The 16660-nt window shown below is 46.9% G+C and overlaps 1 protein-coding gene across 1 annotated transcript in view; it reads left to right on the top strand.

Annotated features, from left to right (window-relative positions):
* B4GALT2 (beta-1,4-galactosyltransferase 2) overlaps window positions 1-16660 on the top strand; it is a 174279-nt gene that overhangs the window by 138693 nt on the left and 18926 nt on the right. Inside the window, exon 4 of the mRNA XM_089664839.1 lies at window positions 4711-4898. Coding sequence (XP_089520965.1) covers window positions 4711-4898 — 188 coding nt within the window. The remainder of the gene's footprint in view (window positions 1-4710; window positions 4899-16660) is intronic.

Raw genomic sequence — 16660 nt, 5'->3', positions numbered from 1 at the left:
CCTGGAGAGTGTCCTTCACTTGTCTGGATGCTGTGAATGGGCTTTTCTTTACCATAGAGAGGATCCTGCGATCATCCACCACTGTTGTCTCCCGTGGACATCCATGCCTTTTTATGTCGCTGAGCTCACCAGTGCGTTCTTCTTTCCTCAGGATGTACCAAACTGTTGATTTTGCCGCTCCTAATGTTGCTGCGATCTCTTCAATGGATTTATTTTGTTTTTAAAGCCTTACAATGGCCTGTTTCACTTGCATGGACAGCTCCTTTGAACGCATGTTGTAGGTTCACAGCAAAAGATTCAAAATGCAAATACCGCACTTAGAATCAACTCCAGACCTTTCACCTGCTTAATTGATGAAGAAATAAGGAAGGAGTAGCCCGCACCTGGCCAGGAAACTTCTTTTGATTCAACTGTCCAATTACTTTTTGTCCCTTGAAAAAGGGGGGATGGCTACTCTTAGGAGCTGTAATTCCTAAACCCTTCCCCGAATGTGGTTGTACATACCCTCATATTACACCAGAGAGTGCGCACTTTCAGCCTATATCCGTTATAAAACTATATCTTGAATATGTTTTGATAAATACCTGAAAAATCTAAAATTGTGCCTGTGTCAAAATATATATGGACCTAACTGTATGTAGATCTATATACAGAGCACCTTAAAAATAAAATGAGTTATAATAAATAATACCATAACAATATACAATACATAGATCTGTATACAGAGAGACCTAGAAATAGTATGAATTATAACAATATATGATATATATACATTAGGTCTGTATACAGAGTCCTACAGTATCAATAGAATGCGTCATAATAAATAATGGGAGCACAATAGCAATATACAATATATATATATATATATCTGTATACTGAGCGTTCTAGAAATAGAATGAATTATAATAAATAATAACAATATACAATATATAGGTCTGTATACAGAGAGTCCTAGAAATAGAATGAAATATAACAATATATGATCTATATACAGTAGTTCTGTATACAGAGAGTCCTGTAGTGTCAATAGAATGTGTCATAATAAATAATGGGAGCACAACAGCAATATACAATATATATATATTTACTGAGTGTTCTAGAAATAGAATGAATAATAAATAATAACACTATAACAATATACAATATATAGGTCTGTATACAGAAAGTCCTGGAAACAGAATGAATAATGATTAATAATGATTACACTATAGTATTATGATATATACAGTAGGTCTCTATCAATAGAATTAATTATAATAAATAATAGTATAACAATATACAATATATAGCTCTATATACTGAGAGTCCTAGAAATAGAATGAATTATAATAAATAACTATAACAATATATGACATTTTATATATATATATATATATATATATATATATATATATATATATATATACAGTAGGTCTATATACAGAGAGTTTTGCAGTATCAGTAGAATGAGTCATAATAAATAATGGGTAACACAATAGCAATATACAAGATATATATATTTCTCTATATACTGAGCGTCCTAGAAATAGAATTAATTATAATAAATCATGATAACAAACAATATACAATATTTAAGTATGTATCCAGAGAGTTCTATAAATAGAATGAAGTATAATAAATAATTATAACAATATATGATATATATACATTAGGTCTGTATACAGAGAGTTCTGTAGTATCAGTAGAATGAGTCATAATAAATAATGGGAGCACAATAGCTAGATATATCTCTATATACAGAGAGTCCTAGAAATAGAATGAATTATAATAAATCATGATAACAATGTAACAATATACAATATTACATATGTATCCAGAGAGTTCTATAAATAGAATGAATCATAATAAATAATGGTAACAATGTTACAATATATAGCTCTATATCCAGAAAGTCCTAGAAATAGAATGAATAATAATAACAATATACAATATAACGTCCTGGAAATAAAATGAATTATAATAATGATAACAATATACGATATACAGTATCTCACAGAAGTGAGTACACCCCGCAGATTTTTGTAAATATTTTATTATATCTTTTCTTTTTTTTTAGACATTAATGGCAGGGTGTTGAGTTATTTTGAGGGGACATCAAATTTCCATGTTATACAAGCTATACACTGACTACGTCACATTGTAGCAAAGTGTAATTTCTTCAGTGTTGTCACATGAAAAGGGAGAATCAAATATTTACAAATATGTGAGGGGGGGATTCACTTCTGGGAGATACTGTGAGTGTATATATATCAGGGGCAGACTGACCATTCGAGCACTCGGGCACTGCCCGAGGGCCCGGGGTCAGTAGGGGGCCCCATGAAATGCCCCTGGTACCTTTTTTATAGGCTTTTTTTGGGTGTGCTTTGAGTGTGGGCAAGGACACAGGGGCCCCATGATCCCCCATTGTCCGGGGGCCCCATGAGTTGTCAGTTCGCCCCTGAGATATATATATATATATACACATTGTATACAGTCGGGGGCAGGGGGGGACTCACTGGGAGATACTGTATATACATTAGGTCTGTATACAGAGAGTCCTGCAGTATCAATAGAACGCATCATAATAAATAATGGGAGCACAATAGCAATATACAAGATATATATATCTCTATATACTGAGCGTCCTAGAAATAGAATTAATTATAATAAATCATGATAACAAACAATATACAATATTTAATTATGTATCCAGAGAGTTCTATAAATAGAATGAATCATAATCAATAAATGATAACAATGTTCCAATATACAATATATAGCTCTATATCCGGAGAGTCCTAGTAATAGACTGAATAATAATAATTGGGTAATGTAGTAAATCTTCCTCCGGATGGGAAGTGTCGGTGTCACTCGTCTCTCTGATATTGCCGGGCTGATAGAAGGGAATGTAGACGGAGACGTGGGATAAATCCGGAGACCCCATATGGTCCTAATGAGAGGAATTATATTTGTTTATCACCAGGTCACGTTTGTTTCATGGTCTAATCTGAGACATTACATCGAAGGAGTCGCCATTCTCATCGCCATCTTCTCCCGCTGACTCCATCATTCTGTGGTACAACTCTACTGCCATTGTTTCTCTGGGAATGTTGATGGGAATTTTCCGCACTTTATATGGCAATCACTTCCATGTCCTCTGCGATTTCTCAGCGTTCTTTTCCCTTCGGCTCCAATTGGAGTTCCTCGGCTCTTCCTTGTCTGATCGTGTAACAGGGAATACCCAGTGCAGTTTATTGGTCAATATAAAGATGACACTCTGTGAACATGATACATCGCAATGAACATTATCCCTGCCAGCCAATCAGGATCCACCGTCTACGGACCATATTTGATAAAATGATTGTGATTGGTTCTGTACTACATATCGGGCTTTTATTTCATTGTTAATGAATGGGGTGTCTGAGGTACTCTAGGTGCCGGTCACGTCCATATCTCTGCAATCTATGAAGCGCTCAGAATCCTGAAGAACATGTCAGTCATTTCATAGCAGAGTGACACCTGGGCCAGATTTACTGACGTGAGGCCCGAGTCCGTGTCACAGTCCAGTGCCAGAAAGAAAGATTTCGTGTTCACATTCCCCCCTCAATGACTGGAGGCTTGAAGATTCACTTCTCTTCATCTCCCCTTACCCCATCTCGCCTCCCCTCCCCCCATCTCGCCTCCCCTCACCCCATCTCACCTCCCCTCACCCCATCTCCCCTCCCCCCATCTCGCCTCCCCTTACCCCATCTCGCCTCCCCACACTCCATCTCGCCTCCCCTCCCCTCACCCCATCTCGCCTCCCCTCACCCCATCTTGCCTCTCCTCTTCTCACCCCATCTCGCCTCGCCTCTTCTCACCCCATCTCGCCTCCCCTCTCCTCATCTCACCTTCCCTCTCCTCATCTCACCTCCCCTCTCCTCACCCCATCTCACCTCTCCTCACCTCATCTCACCTCCCCTCTTCTAACCCCATCTCACCTCCCCTAACCCCATCTCTCCTCCCCTCCCCTCACCCCATCTCCCCTCACCCCATCTCGTCTCCCCTCACCCCATCTCGTCTCCCCTCACCCCATCTCACCTCCCCTCACCCCATCTCACCTCCCCTCACCCCATCTCGAATCCCCTCACCCCATCTCGCCTCCCCTCACCCCATCTCACCCCATCTCCTCTCCCCTCACCCCATCTCACCTCCCCTCACCCCATCTCACCTCCCCTCCCCTCAGCCCATGTTATCTTCCCTACTGAATCCTGGGTGACTCCACCACGTGGAAAACTCTTTTCCCTACATTAACAATAGTAGATTATGCCAAATTAAGGGTAAGAGAAATGATGGGGGAATTGTCCTTCATTCAGGTGGGTTAGAAGTCTTCTACGCTGCTGGTGCAGAAAGTTTGGCGTTTCAGTGATCCCAAGTTTTCGGGGTTCCTGGGGAAGGGGATCACTTAAACTCCAAAATGTTGTAAATGAATTGATGGCTAACACAGTAGAATACCTTGTTGTAAAATCTCTCCACCAGACCGCACGGCGATGTCATCTTAGTGAAAATCTGATGAAAATTGGCAGCTTTATAAATGGGGAAGAAATGTTTAGGATTTGTATTTACCAATAAAGAGTGAGCAATGTTGTCAAAGGTCCTCTGAGCTTCATAGATGAAAATCTCTGGCTGGTAAAGCTGTAAATCTGTCTTTGTGTTTTCCTGACTGACACAAATCCTGATCTCTCCGTACAGTTCGGTGAGGAGACCTTCAATCGCGCCAAACTCCTGAACATTGGCTTCCTGGAGGCCATGAAGGACGCCGAGTACGACTGTTTCATCTTCAGTGATGTGGATCTCATTCCAATGGACGACCGCAATCTCTATCACTGCTATGAGCAACCGCGCCATTTTGCCATCGCCATGGACAAGTTTGGCTTCCGGTAAGTGTGACGTTACAAGGTGCTGATTGTGTGCAGGTCAGTGTACTGGGGACTGATAGTAATGGAATGTATCTTCCAGGATGTCGGCTCCACTGAATTGGTGATGTGTGTGCTGTTGGCCAATCGGCATTGCAGAACCAAATTTTGCAAAGAGTCGGATGTTAAATTTGGCACGTGGGGTTTTCCTGGTGGCCAAACCAGCAATGATGGGGGAAGTTACATTTCTTCTTTATTACACACAAAGGGAAAGATTGAAACTCACTTGTCCTATGAGCAGTTGGTCAGGGCTGTGAACCGACATGTGCTGTGATCAGCCTGTCAGGACTGTGACTTGTCATGTACTGTGTTCAGCCAGTCAGGGCTGTGAACCATCATGTGCTGCGATCAGCCGGTTAGGACTGTGAACCGTCATGTGCTGCGATCAGCCGGTTAGGACTGTGAACCGTCATGTTCTGTGATCAGCTGGTCAGGGCTGTGAACCATCATGTGCTGCGATCAGCCGGTTAGGACTGTGAACCGTCATGTTCTGTGATCAGCTGGTCAGGGCTGTGAACCATCATGTGCTGCGCTCAGCCGGCCAGCGCTGTGGACCGGCATGTGCTGCGATCAGCCGGTCATGTGCTGTGATCAGCCAGTCATGGCTGTGAACCATCATGTGCTGTGATCAGCTGGTCAGGGCTGTGAATAGTCATGTGCTGTGATCAGTCGATCATGTGCTGTGAACCATCATGTGGTGTGATCAGCCGGTCAGGGCTGTGAACCGTCATGTGCTGTGTTGAGCCGGTCAGGGTTGTGAACCATCATGTGCTGTGCTCAGCCGGTCAGGGCTGTGAACCGTCATGTGCTGTGTTGAGCCGGTCAGGGCTGTGAACCATCATGTGCTGTGCTCAGCCGGTCAGGGCTGTGAATCGTCATGTGCTGTGCTCAGCCGGTCAGGGCTGTGAATCGTCATGTGCTGTGCTCAGCCGGTCAGGGCTGTGAATCGTCATGTGCTGTGCTCAGCCGGTCAGGGCTGTGAATCGTCATGTGCTGTGCTCAGCCGGTCAGGGCTGTGAATCGTCATGTGCTGTGCTCAGCTGATCAGGGCTGTAAATCGGCATGTCCTGTGCTCAGCCAGTCAGGGCTGTGAACCATCATGTGCCAGCCGGTCAGGGCTGTGAATCGTCATGTGCTGTGCTCAGCCGGTTAGGGCTGTGAACCGTCATGTGCTGTGCTCAGCCGGTTAGGGCTGTGAACTGTCATGTGCTGTGCTCAGCCGGTCAGGGCTGTGAACCGTCATGTGCTGTGATCAGCTTGTCAGGTCTGTGAATTGTCATCTGCCACAAAATGCGACCCATTCCCAAGAGGTCAGAGTCTAGGGTACACCTAGCACCCGGGCATGTGTGGAGGGACCAGTAGTTGCGCCGTTGGTCTCAATGGTAAAGTCATGAGGGGGTGTTGGGCGAAGGAAATAGTACAAGTTCGATTTTAGACAGACTGAGGTTGATTTACTAAAACCGGAGAGTGCCAAATCTGGTGCAGCTCTTCATGAGAGCCAATCAGCTTCTAACTTCAGCTAATTTCATTAAGCTTTGACTGGAAGCTGATTGGTTGCTATACAGAGCTGCACCACATTTTGTGCACTCCCGTTTTAGTTAATTGACCCCCATTGAAATGGCGTGACATCGATACTGATAGGTCGTTCAGGAAATGTATGATATGTGAGGAGATTGAGGGGGTGAGCTGAGGAGTCGAGAGACAGGTCTGCGTGCCATCGGCGTAGAGGTGGTATTGGAAGCCATGGGAGGTTATCAGCTGGCCAAGGAAGAAGGTGTAGAGAGAGAATTGAAGGGGCCCATGGATGGTACCGCAATCGGAGGAGGAAGAGGAGCAGAGGAGATGGTGTTGTAGGTGACACTGAAAGTGCACTGAGATAGGTAAGGAGGAGAACCAGGAGACAGCAGAGTCTTGGAGGCCAAGGGAATGGAGTTTATTGAGAAGGAGCGGGTGGTCAACTGTGTCAAAGGAAATGGTCCAAGAGCATGGAGTAATGGCCATTGGTTGGAATGAGTTTGGAGTAATGGCCATTGGTTTTAGCAGTTAATAGGTCGTTAGCCAGTTGTAGTCGGGCAGTTTCAATGGAATGTTGTGGGCTGAAGCCAGACTATAGAAGATCGAGAAGGTTGTCAGTGAGGTGGCAATTCATACGGTTGTGGACAATGTGTTCAAGCTTGAAGGCCAACTGGAGCCGGGAGAAGGGTCTTCATTTATTCATACAGGTGGGGTCAAGTGAGGGTTTGTTTAAATATGGTGGTAACCAGTGCCGGAGGAGAGGGAAAGGTTGAGGATGCGGGTTAGAGAGCTTAGGACAGAGCAGGAAGGGGGTTGTAGAATTTGTGAGGGGACTGGGTCCATGGGACAGGTGATGAGGTGAGCCTCGGAAAGGAGTTTGGCAACTTCCTTGGTGGTAACAGGAAAGTTTTGAGTAGTCCGATAACTTGACACTGGAGATCTCATGACGAATTGTGTCGATCTTTTTCTTGAAATGATTGGCAATTTCCTGGGCAGTAAGTCAGCTGGTGGGTGAAGTGAAGAATGAAGTGTAAAGAAGAGTTGACGTGGATTGGTTGACGAGGAATGGCCATTGGTTTTAGCAGTTAGTAGGTCGTTAGCGAGTTTTAGTCGGGCAGTTTCAGTAGAGTGTTGTGGGCTTTAGCCAGACTATAGAAGATCGAGAAGGTTGTCAGTGAGGTGGCAATTCATACGGTTGTGGACAATGTGTTCAAGCTTGAAGGCCAACTGGAGCCGGGAGAAGGGTCTTCATTTATTCATACAGGTGGGGTCCAGTGAGGGTTTTTTTTAAATATGGGGGTAACCAGTGCTGGAGGAGAGGGAAAGGTTGAGGATGCGGGTTAGAGAGCTTAGGACAGAGCAGGAAGGGGGTCGTAGAAATTGTGAGGGGACTGGGTCCATGGGACAGGTGATGAGGTGAGCCTCGGAAAGGAGTTTGGCAACTTCCTTGGTGGTAACAGGAAAGTTTTGAGTAGTCAGATAACTTGATGCTGGAGATCTCATGACGAATTGTGTCGATTTTTTTCTTGAAATGATTGGCTATTTCCTGGGCAGTAAGTCAGCTGGTGGGTGAAGTGAGGAATGAAGTGTAGAGAAGAGTTGCCGAGGCTTGGATGATGAGGAATAGCCATTGGTTTTAGCAGTTAGTAGGTCATTAGCGAGTTTTAGTCGGGCAGTTTCAGTAGAGCGTTGTGGGCTGAAGCCAGACTATAGACGATCGAGAAGGATGTCAGTGAGGCAGCAATTCATACGATTGTGGACAATGGGTTCAAGCTTGAAGGCCAACTGGAGCAAGGAGAAGGGTCTTCATTTATTCATACAGGTGGGGTCCAGTGAGGGTTTGTTTAAGTAGGCTTGATTAGCAGAGTGGAGGTGGGATTTGTATGTGAGAAGGGCAGATTCGGGAGAAATCTTGCTTTATAAATATAAATGGATGAGCAGTTTCCCATGTATGGCACTTGTTGCTGGAACTCCGGGATGGGGACAGATCTGCGGCCAGCGCTCACATCACAGCTGCATCTTCTCATTAACCCCCCTGGGTTGTTCTTCTGTCCTTGGCGGTGGGATTCGGTACGAACGTCAGGGATGGAATTAGTGGAAGACGGCGCTGACATTAAGGAACAATAACAGCCGCTAATGAGATGTCATTTCCCTTCCGATGAATCCGCGGCTCTGCGGGGAGCGATGGCGGCTCATCCGCCTGTGTTTGTGACATCGCCTGGAGGGGACAGTGACTGGCAGCTGTGTGTGTGTTTGTGCGCAAATCCTCCATCCTGTCTGTCCCCGCAGGCTCCCTCCACCCCGCCACTGGGTGGGTTCATCGGTTCTAGCTGGAGGGCAAATCCTTTATAGGGAGGGGATGAGTCATCCACCCAACCGGACCAGGGCTCGGGATTCCCTGTATGTACTTCCATCACACATGATACATCTCACCCAGACATGAGACCTCCAGGAGAACTCCTGTCTGTACTACCCAGACCACCCAGTCAGAGCCACCGAGCAGCACTGGAGTCCATGGATCAACTCCCACCATACACACTGCAGGTTGTATGTTATATGCAGTCATTTAATTACATATCACAATCCAAAAATAGACTGAAAGTTTAATCTCCCATCCTCTGGAACTCCCTACCACAGCATGTCTGGTCAGCCCCCACCCTGTCTGCCTTTAGGCGATCTCTGAAAATTCACTTCTTCAGGGAAGCCTACCCCACCTCCACCTAAGAACTGTACTTGAATCACCTCCGGATACAAATGGAGAAACAGAAAAAGGGCGCACCGACCTAGTGCATTATCGTTTAAAATAATTTATTGAAGAAACAAAATAGGTATCATACTCACAATGGACATATTAACACAGGCATGTCAAACTGAACAAGATGTATGATCCAAACAACATCTGAGTCCATACGATGGAACCCTGGATGACCAACTGGCTAACGCGCTCTGAGGAAGAGGTTGTGTCCTCGAAACGCGTTAGCCAGTTGGTCATCCAGGGTTCCATCTTATGGACTCAGATGTTGTTTGGATCATACATCTTGTTCAGTTTGACATGCCTGTGTTTTGTTTCTTCAATAAATTATTTTAAACTATAATGCACTAGGTCGGTGCGCCCTTTTTCTGTTTCTCCATTTGTATCCAGTGTATTTGGACCACCCCGGTCTGTTGAGGGCAGCAAGCAGTGCATATTCCAGAAAATTCCAGAACATTCCTATTGGGTCTACTAAGTCCTTTCCTAACGCAGGAGTAAAGTGTTTGTTGTCTTGAATCTCCTCCACCAGATCATCCCCCCGCAGCTATCACCTTTTGTATCCCCTCCTCCTTCCTTTAGATTGTAAGCTCTATGAGCCGGGCCCTCCTATTCCTTCTGTACTGAAATGTATTGTAATTGTACCGCCCCCCCTTATATTGTACAGCGCCGCGCAAACTGTTGGCGCCATAAATCCTGTATAAGAATAATAGTAACTAGAAAAGCTACAATTTCTGGGGAAGTTGTGTGAAGTGTTCTTTCCTCCACCAGTAGTCTACAACTGGAGTTGGCGTAGTAACTGGGTGGAGTGGGTGGAGTAACTGGGTGGAGTGGGCGGAGTAACTGTTGTGTGGTTGGAGTAACTGTGAAAAGGTTGGACTGGGCATAGTAACTGTGTGTGTCAGGGCTCCCGGTAAGACCAGAGATCTGTGAACTGACACAGAAACGCAGGCTCAAGTATGGTGTAACAATATCATTTATTAAGGGTTATACACAAATATAAACGCACAATATAACAAAGCCAAACCTCCAACTGATAACGGAATGTACACAGACAAGAGCAGTCAGGGCTGGCGAGGTGGAGTGGTCAGGCGGGCCGGGTCAGGAATCATCGGGCAGACAAGACACAAAGGAGTAGGCAGATCGTAGTCAGACGGGCCGGGTCAGGAACAATCAGGCAGACAAGGTACCAAAGGAGCAGGCTGGAGAGTGGTCAGGAATAGCCGAGGTCAGGACAGGCAGAGTTCATTCAGGGTCAGGATCAAGCAGAATCAGGAATCAGACAGGAAGCACACAGGATGCAGGTACAGGGGCTCATGGGAAACATACACCAAGGCACTGACTGCAGGTCTGACCATTCCTTAAATATGCCTTCTGCAATCAGCCTCAGGTGATGGCTGATTGCAGGAGTGAGCTTCTGGTTGCTGAGAGCACCCGCTGGCCAGCCCTGGTACTGCAGCCCACAAGGCAAGTGAGTCCCACCACCATTGGCGAGTCCATTCCTGACAGTGTGGAGTGTTTGGAGTAAAGATAGTAAACATTACACTAACCAATTGATTGATGAAATGTAAAAAGTGCCCATGGCAAGCTGGATAGAGTGAGCAATGCATTTCAACTTTTAATTATTTATATAGCACATTTAATTGCAATGTTGTTGCCCAAAGTGCTTCACAGTTACATGAAAACATACATTTATAAAAACATTAGCAGCATTATCACCTTAAATACTCTCTGCTGTAGAAAACTTATTTCCAAACCTTTAACCAGCAGCCGGCCAAACTGTCACCAATTCAAAATTAGATTTCAAATAGGGCAGAGAAGAGCGGTTAAAAACAAACTGCTCCAACTTGCTCACTTCACTGGCGTCTTCAAATGGTCGTAGTTTTAAAAACTATAAATCTTACAGTGAAGAGCTTTATATTGTGAGAATCACAAGACCCAGACCTACATTTTGATGCATAGTATGTCTCTGAAATATTAAAAATGAGGGCACAGTCGCAGTTAGAAATTGCCCTTCAAATTTGAGGTGGCTAGAGTGCAGTTTCAATGAATGTCAATGGGCGGCATGAGTTGCAAACAAATGGTCATATTGTGAAAACTATCAGGACTATGGCTTAGCCGTGGACATTATTAGTGGCAGCAGGGATAGCTGAACGTTTTGATATACGATTTGTGTAGGTGGGCTTGAAAATGAGGGAGTGATGGCAGTTTACAAATCATGTTCTGATTTTTCAGCTCACACTCTAGTTTTGAACATTCCGCCATTCATTCCTATGGGACCAATTTCACCACAAAAACGGCGATATTTCGTGAACCATTTGGCGAAGCGTTCCACAAAGTAATAGCACACCAATCGGGAACAATTCGCACGTTTCGGTATATTACTGTCTATGGAGTGTAAAAACTGTGGGAGGAGTTAGGGTGGTAAATTTGGCTGTAATAATCCGAATATATATGTGAGATAACAGGAAGTGGTCGCCATGGAGGAACACCTAATGACGGTAGATATGCCAGAAATATTGTAAGCTGATAACTGACTGTGCTGATTATTATCAGTTACATTGTTCTTAGTTAGCTCTGATGACGCAGTGGTCGGGTAACATTGAGGAGTGTAGACGCAGTGGTCGGGTAACATTGAGGAGTGTAGACGCAGTGGTCGGGTAACATTGAGGAGTGTAGGCGCAGTGGTCGGGTAACATTGAGGAGTGTAGACGCAGTGGTCGGGTAACATTGAGGAGTCTAGACGCAGTGGTCGGGTAACATTGAGGAGTGTAGACGCAGTGGTCGGGTAACATTGAGGAGTGTAGACGCAGTGGTCGGGTAACATTGAGGAGTGTAGACGCAGTGGTCGGGTAACATTGAGGAGCGTAGATGCAGTGGTCGGGTAACATTGAGGAGTGTGGACGCAGTGGTCGGGTAACATTGAGGAGTGTAGACGCAGTGGTCGGGTAACATTGAGGAGTGTGGACGCAGTGGTTGGGTAACATTGAGGAGTGTAGACGTCGTGGTCGGGTAACATTGAGGAGTGTAGACGCAGTGGTCGGGTAACATTAAGGAGTGTAGACGCAGTGGTCGGGTAACATTGAGGAGTGTAGACGCAGTGGTCGGGTAACATTGAGGAGTGTAGACGCAGTGGTCGGGTAACATTGAGGAGTGTAGGCGCAGTGGTCGGGTAACATTGAGGAGTGTAGACGCAGTGGTCGGGTAACATTGAGGAGTCTAGACGCAGTGGTCGGGTAACATTGAGGAGTGTAGACGCAGTGGTCGGGTAACATTGAGGAGTGTAGACGCAGTGGTCGGGTAACATTGAGGAGTGTAGACGCAGTGGTCGGGTAACATTGAGGAGTGCAGACGCAGTGGTCGGGTAACATTGAGGAGTGTAGACGCAGTGGTCGGGTAACATTGAGGAGTGTAGACGCAGTGGTCGGGTAACATTGAGGAGCGTAGACGCAGTGGTCGGGTAACATTGAGGAGTGCAGACGCAGTGGTTGGATAACATTGAGGAGTGTAGACGCAGTGGTCGGGTAACATTGAGGAGCGTAGATGCAGTGGTCGGGTAACATTGAGGAGCGTGGACGCAGTGGTCGGGTAACATTGAGGAGCGTAGACGCAGTGGCCGGGTAACATTGAGGAGTGTAGACGCAGTGGCCGGGTAACATTGAGGAGTGTAGACGCAGTGGTCGGGTAACATTGAGGAGTGTAGACGCAGTGGTCGGGTAACATTGAGGAGTGTAGACGCAGTGGTCGGGTAACATTGAGGAGTGTAGACGCAGTGGTCGGGTAACGTTGAGCGTAGACGCAGTGGTCGGATAACTTTGAGGAGCGTAGACGCAGTGGTCGGGTAACGTTGAGGAGAGTAGACGCAGTAGTCGGGTAACGTTGAGGAACGTAGACGCAGTGGTCGGATAACATTGAGGAGTGTAGACGCAGTGGTCGGGTAACATTGAGGAGTGTCGACGCAGTGGTCGGGTAACATTGAGGAGTGTAGACGCAGTGGTCGGGTAACATTGAGGAGTGTAGACGCAGTGGTCGGGTAACGTTGAGCGTAGACGCAGTGGTCGGATAACTTTGAGGAGCGTAGACGCAGTGGTCGGGTAACGTTGAGGAGAGTAGACGCAGTAGTCGGGTAACGTTGAGGAACGTAGACGCAGTGGTCGGATAACATTGAGGAGTGTAGATGCAGTGGTCGGGTAAAGTTGAGGAGTGTAGACTCAGTAGTCGGGTAATGTTGAGGAGCGTAGACGCACTGATCAGATAATGTTGACCGTAGACGCAGTGGTTGAGTGATGTTGAGGATCGTAGATGTAGTGGTTGGGTAATGTTGAGGATCGTAGATGCAGTGGTTGGGTAATGTTGAGGATCGTAGATGCAGTGGTCGGCCAAGGAAACTTAATGGGACAGATGACAGACACATCATGCTCCCTTCCCTTCCACATCAGCAGAGGTCCAGCAGTGCCGTCAGCACAAAACTGGCAGAAACCAGTGGGACCCGGGTACACCCATCTACTGTCCGAAGACATCTGGCCAGATTTGGTCTTCATGGAAGAATTGCTGCCAAACAGCCTCCGAAGTGCAAACAAGGCTAAGCGACTCAACTATGCAGGAAAACATAGGAATTGGGGGGCAGCAAGATGGCAGCAGGTGCTCTTGACTGATGAGTCAAAATGTGAAATATTTGGCTGTAGGAGGCAGTTTGTTGGGGAAAGGGCTGGAGAGCCGTATGAGTGTCTGCAGCCTGTGAAGCAGGTCCGAGGTTCCTAGCACGTTTGGGGCTGCATTTCTGCAAATGGAGTTGGTCAGGATCAATGGTGTCCTCAATGCTTAGAAATACAAGCAGATCCCATGGTATCATGCCATACCATGGGAGACGTGTGATTGGCCCCAAATTTGTCCTGCATCAGGACAACCACCCCATACAGCCAATTCCATTAAGAACTACTCTATATTTCCAAAAGTATTGGTCGGCCGGCCTTTCCACGCACATGACTTTTAATGGCCCCCCAGTCTTAGCCCATAGGGTTCAATATTGAGTTGGCCCCGCCCTTTCCACACACATGACTTTTAATGGCCTCCCAGTCTTAGTCCGTAGGGTTCAATATTGAGTTGGCCCCGCCCTTTGCAGCTATAACAGCTTCAACTCTTCTGGGAAGGCCGTCCACAAGGTTTAGGAGGGTGTCTATGGGAAGGTTGGACCATTCTTCCAGAAGCACATTTGTCAGGTCGGGCACTGATGTCGGGGGAGGAGGCCTGGCTCGCAGTCTGCGCTCTAATTCATCCCAAAGGGGTTCTATGGGGTTGAGGTCAGGACTCTGTGCAGGACAGTCAAGTTCCTCCACCCCAAACTGGCTCCTCCATGTCTTTATGGACCTTGCTTTGTGCACTGGTCATGTTGGAACAGGAAGGGGCCATCCCCAAACTCTTCCCACAAAGTTGGGAGCATGGAGTTTTCCACAATGTCTTGGTATGTGATGCCTTATGAGTTCCCTTCACTGGAACTAGGAGGCCAAGCCCAACCCCTGAAAAACAACCCCACACCCTAATCCCCCTCCACCAAACTTTACACTTGGCACAATGCAGTCAGGTAAGTACCGTTCTCCTGGCAACAGCCAAACCCAGACAAGTCCATTGGATTGCCAGACAGAGAAGCGTGATTGGTCCCTCCAGGGAACACGCCTCCACTTCTCTAGAGTCCAGTGGCGGTGCGCTTTACACCACGGCATCCGACGCTTTGCATTGCACTTGGTGATGGAAGGCTTGGATGCAGCTGCTTGGCCATGGAAACCCATTCCATGAAGCTCTCTACGCACTGTTGTTGGGCTCATCTGAAGGCCACACCAAGTTTGGAGGTCTTTAGCTATTGACTCTGCAGACAGTTGGCGACTTCTGCGCACTGTGCGCTTCAGCATGCGCTGACCCCGCCCTGTCATGTGACGTGGCCTACCACTTGGTGGCTGAGTGGCTGTTGGTCCCAGTTGCTTCCACTTTGTTATAATCCCACTAACAGTTGAGCGTGGAATATTTAGTAGCCAGGAAATGTCATGGATGGACTTATTGCCCAGGTGACCACCTATCACGGGACCACGCTTGGAGTCACTGAGCTCCTGAGAGCGACCCATTCTTTCACCAATGTTTGTAGAAGCCGTCTGCATGCCTAGGGGCTTGATTGTATACACCTGTGTCCATGGAGGGGATTGGAACACCTGAATCACATGATATGGAGGGGATTGGAACACCTGAATCACATGATATGGAGGGCGGGCCCAATACTTTGGGCAATATAGTGTATCTTCATTGTAAAGAAGAAAAAGGAGTCCTGGATGTGATGGTTTGGCCCCCACAGAGCCCTGATCTCACCATCCTGGACTCTGTCTGGGATGACATTGAGAAGACAGAAGGATTGGAGGCAGCTGATATCCACAGAAGATCTGGGCTTCATTCTCTAAGATGTACAGAGAACAACTTACCTGCTGAGTTCCTTCAAAAACTGTGTGCAAGTCTACCTAGAAGAAGGCAAAGGGGGGGGGGGGCACCCCAAATATTGAATGGATTTCTCTTCTCCTTTACGTCCAGCCCGCGGCCGGGGCCGGTTGGCATCCTGGAAACCAATGAGGCATCGGCAGCTCGATCAGCTGAATGACAGCAGTGGTGTCGGGGACGCTGGCCGGTGTCACTGACGGAATCTGGCCGTATTTTTGTTCATGATCTCAGCCAGCATCCCCGGCCCATTTGTTTACATTGAGCTGTCGGTCGGGGAATCCCCGGCTTGGAGTGAATGGTGCCGGGGATGCTTCGCTGGTTGCTAGGATGCCGGCATTGCAGTCATTCACAGCGAGAGGAATGGTGGGAGAGGTGCATTCTGGGATCCTCAGCATCAGTATCCTCATCAGAGTCCCCACTTACATCAGAGTCTCCATCAGAGCCCCCCTTACATCAGTGGCCTCATCGGAGACCTCCCTTACATGAGAGCCCCCATTTACATCTGAGTCCCTTCTGTCATCAGTATCCCTATCAGAGTCCCACCTTACATCAAGATCCTCATCAGGATCCCTCTTATATCAGTGACCTCATCAGAGTCCCCACTTATTTCAGAGCTCCCTATGTATATCAGAGTATCTTCTGACATCAGAGTCCCCCCTTACATCAGGATCCTCATCAAAGTCCCCCATTACATCAGGATCCTCATCAGAGCCCCCCCCCCCACATCAGGATCCTCATCAGATCCCCCCCCCCCCACATCAGGATACTCATCAGAGCCATCCCCCCCTTTAAATCAGAATCCTCATCAGAGCCCCCTCCCTTTAAATCAGGATCCTCCTCAGAGTTCCATCTGACATCAGGATCCCAATCAGAGTCCCCACTTACATCAGAGTCTCCATCAGAGCCCCCCTTACATCAGTGGCCTCATCAGAGACCTCCCTTATATGAGAGCTCCTATTTACATCTGAGTCCCTTCTGTCATCAG

The sequence above is a fragment of the Staurois parvus genome, unplaced genomic scaffold, assembly GCF_062004578.1.
Source record: "Staurois parvus isolate SC_StPar_1 unplaced genomic scaffold, SC_StPar_1.0 ptg002065l, whole genome shotgun sequence".
Classification (NCBI taxonomy): Eukaryota; Metazoa; Chordata; class Amphibia; order Anura; family Ranidae; genus Staurois; species Staurois parvus.
The sequence above is the reverse complement of the archived record's forward strand: the minus strand, read 5'-3'. Positions and strand labels throughout refer to the sequence as shown.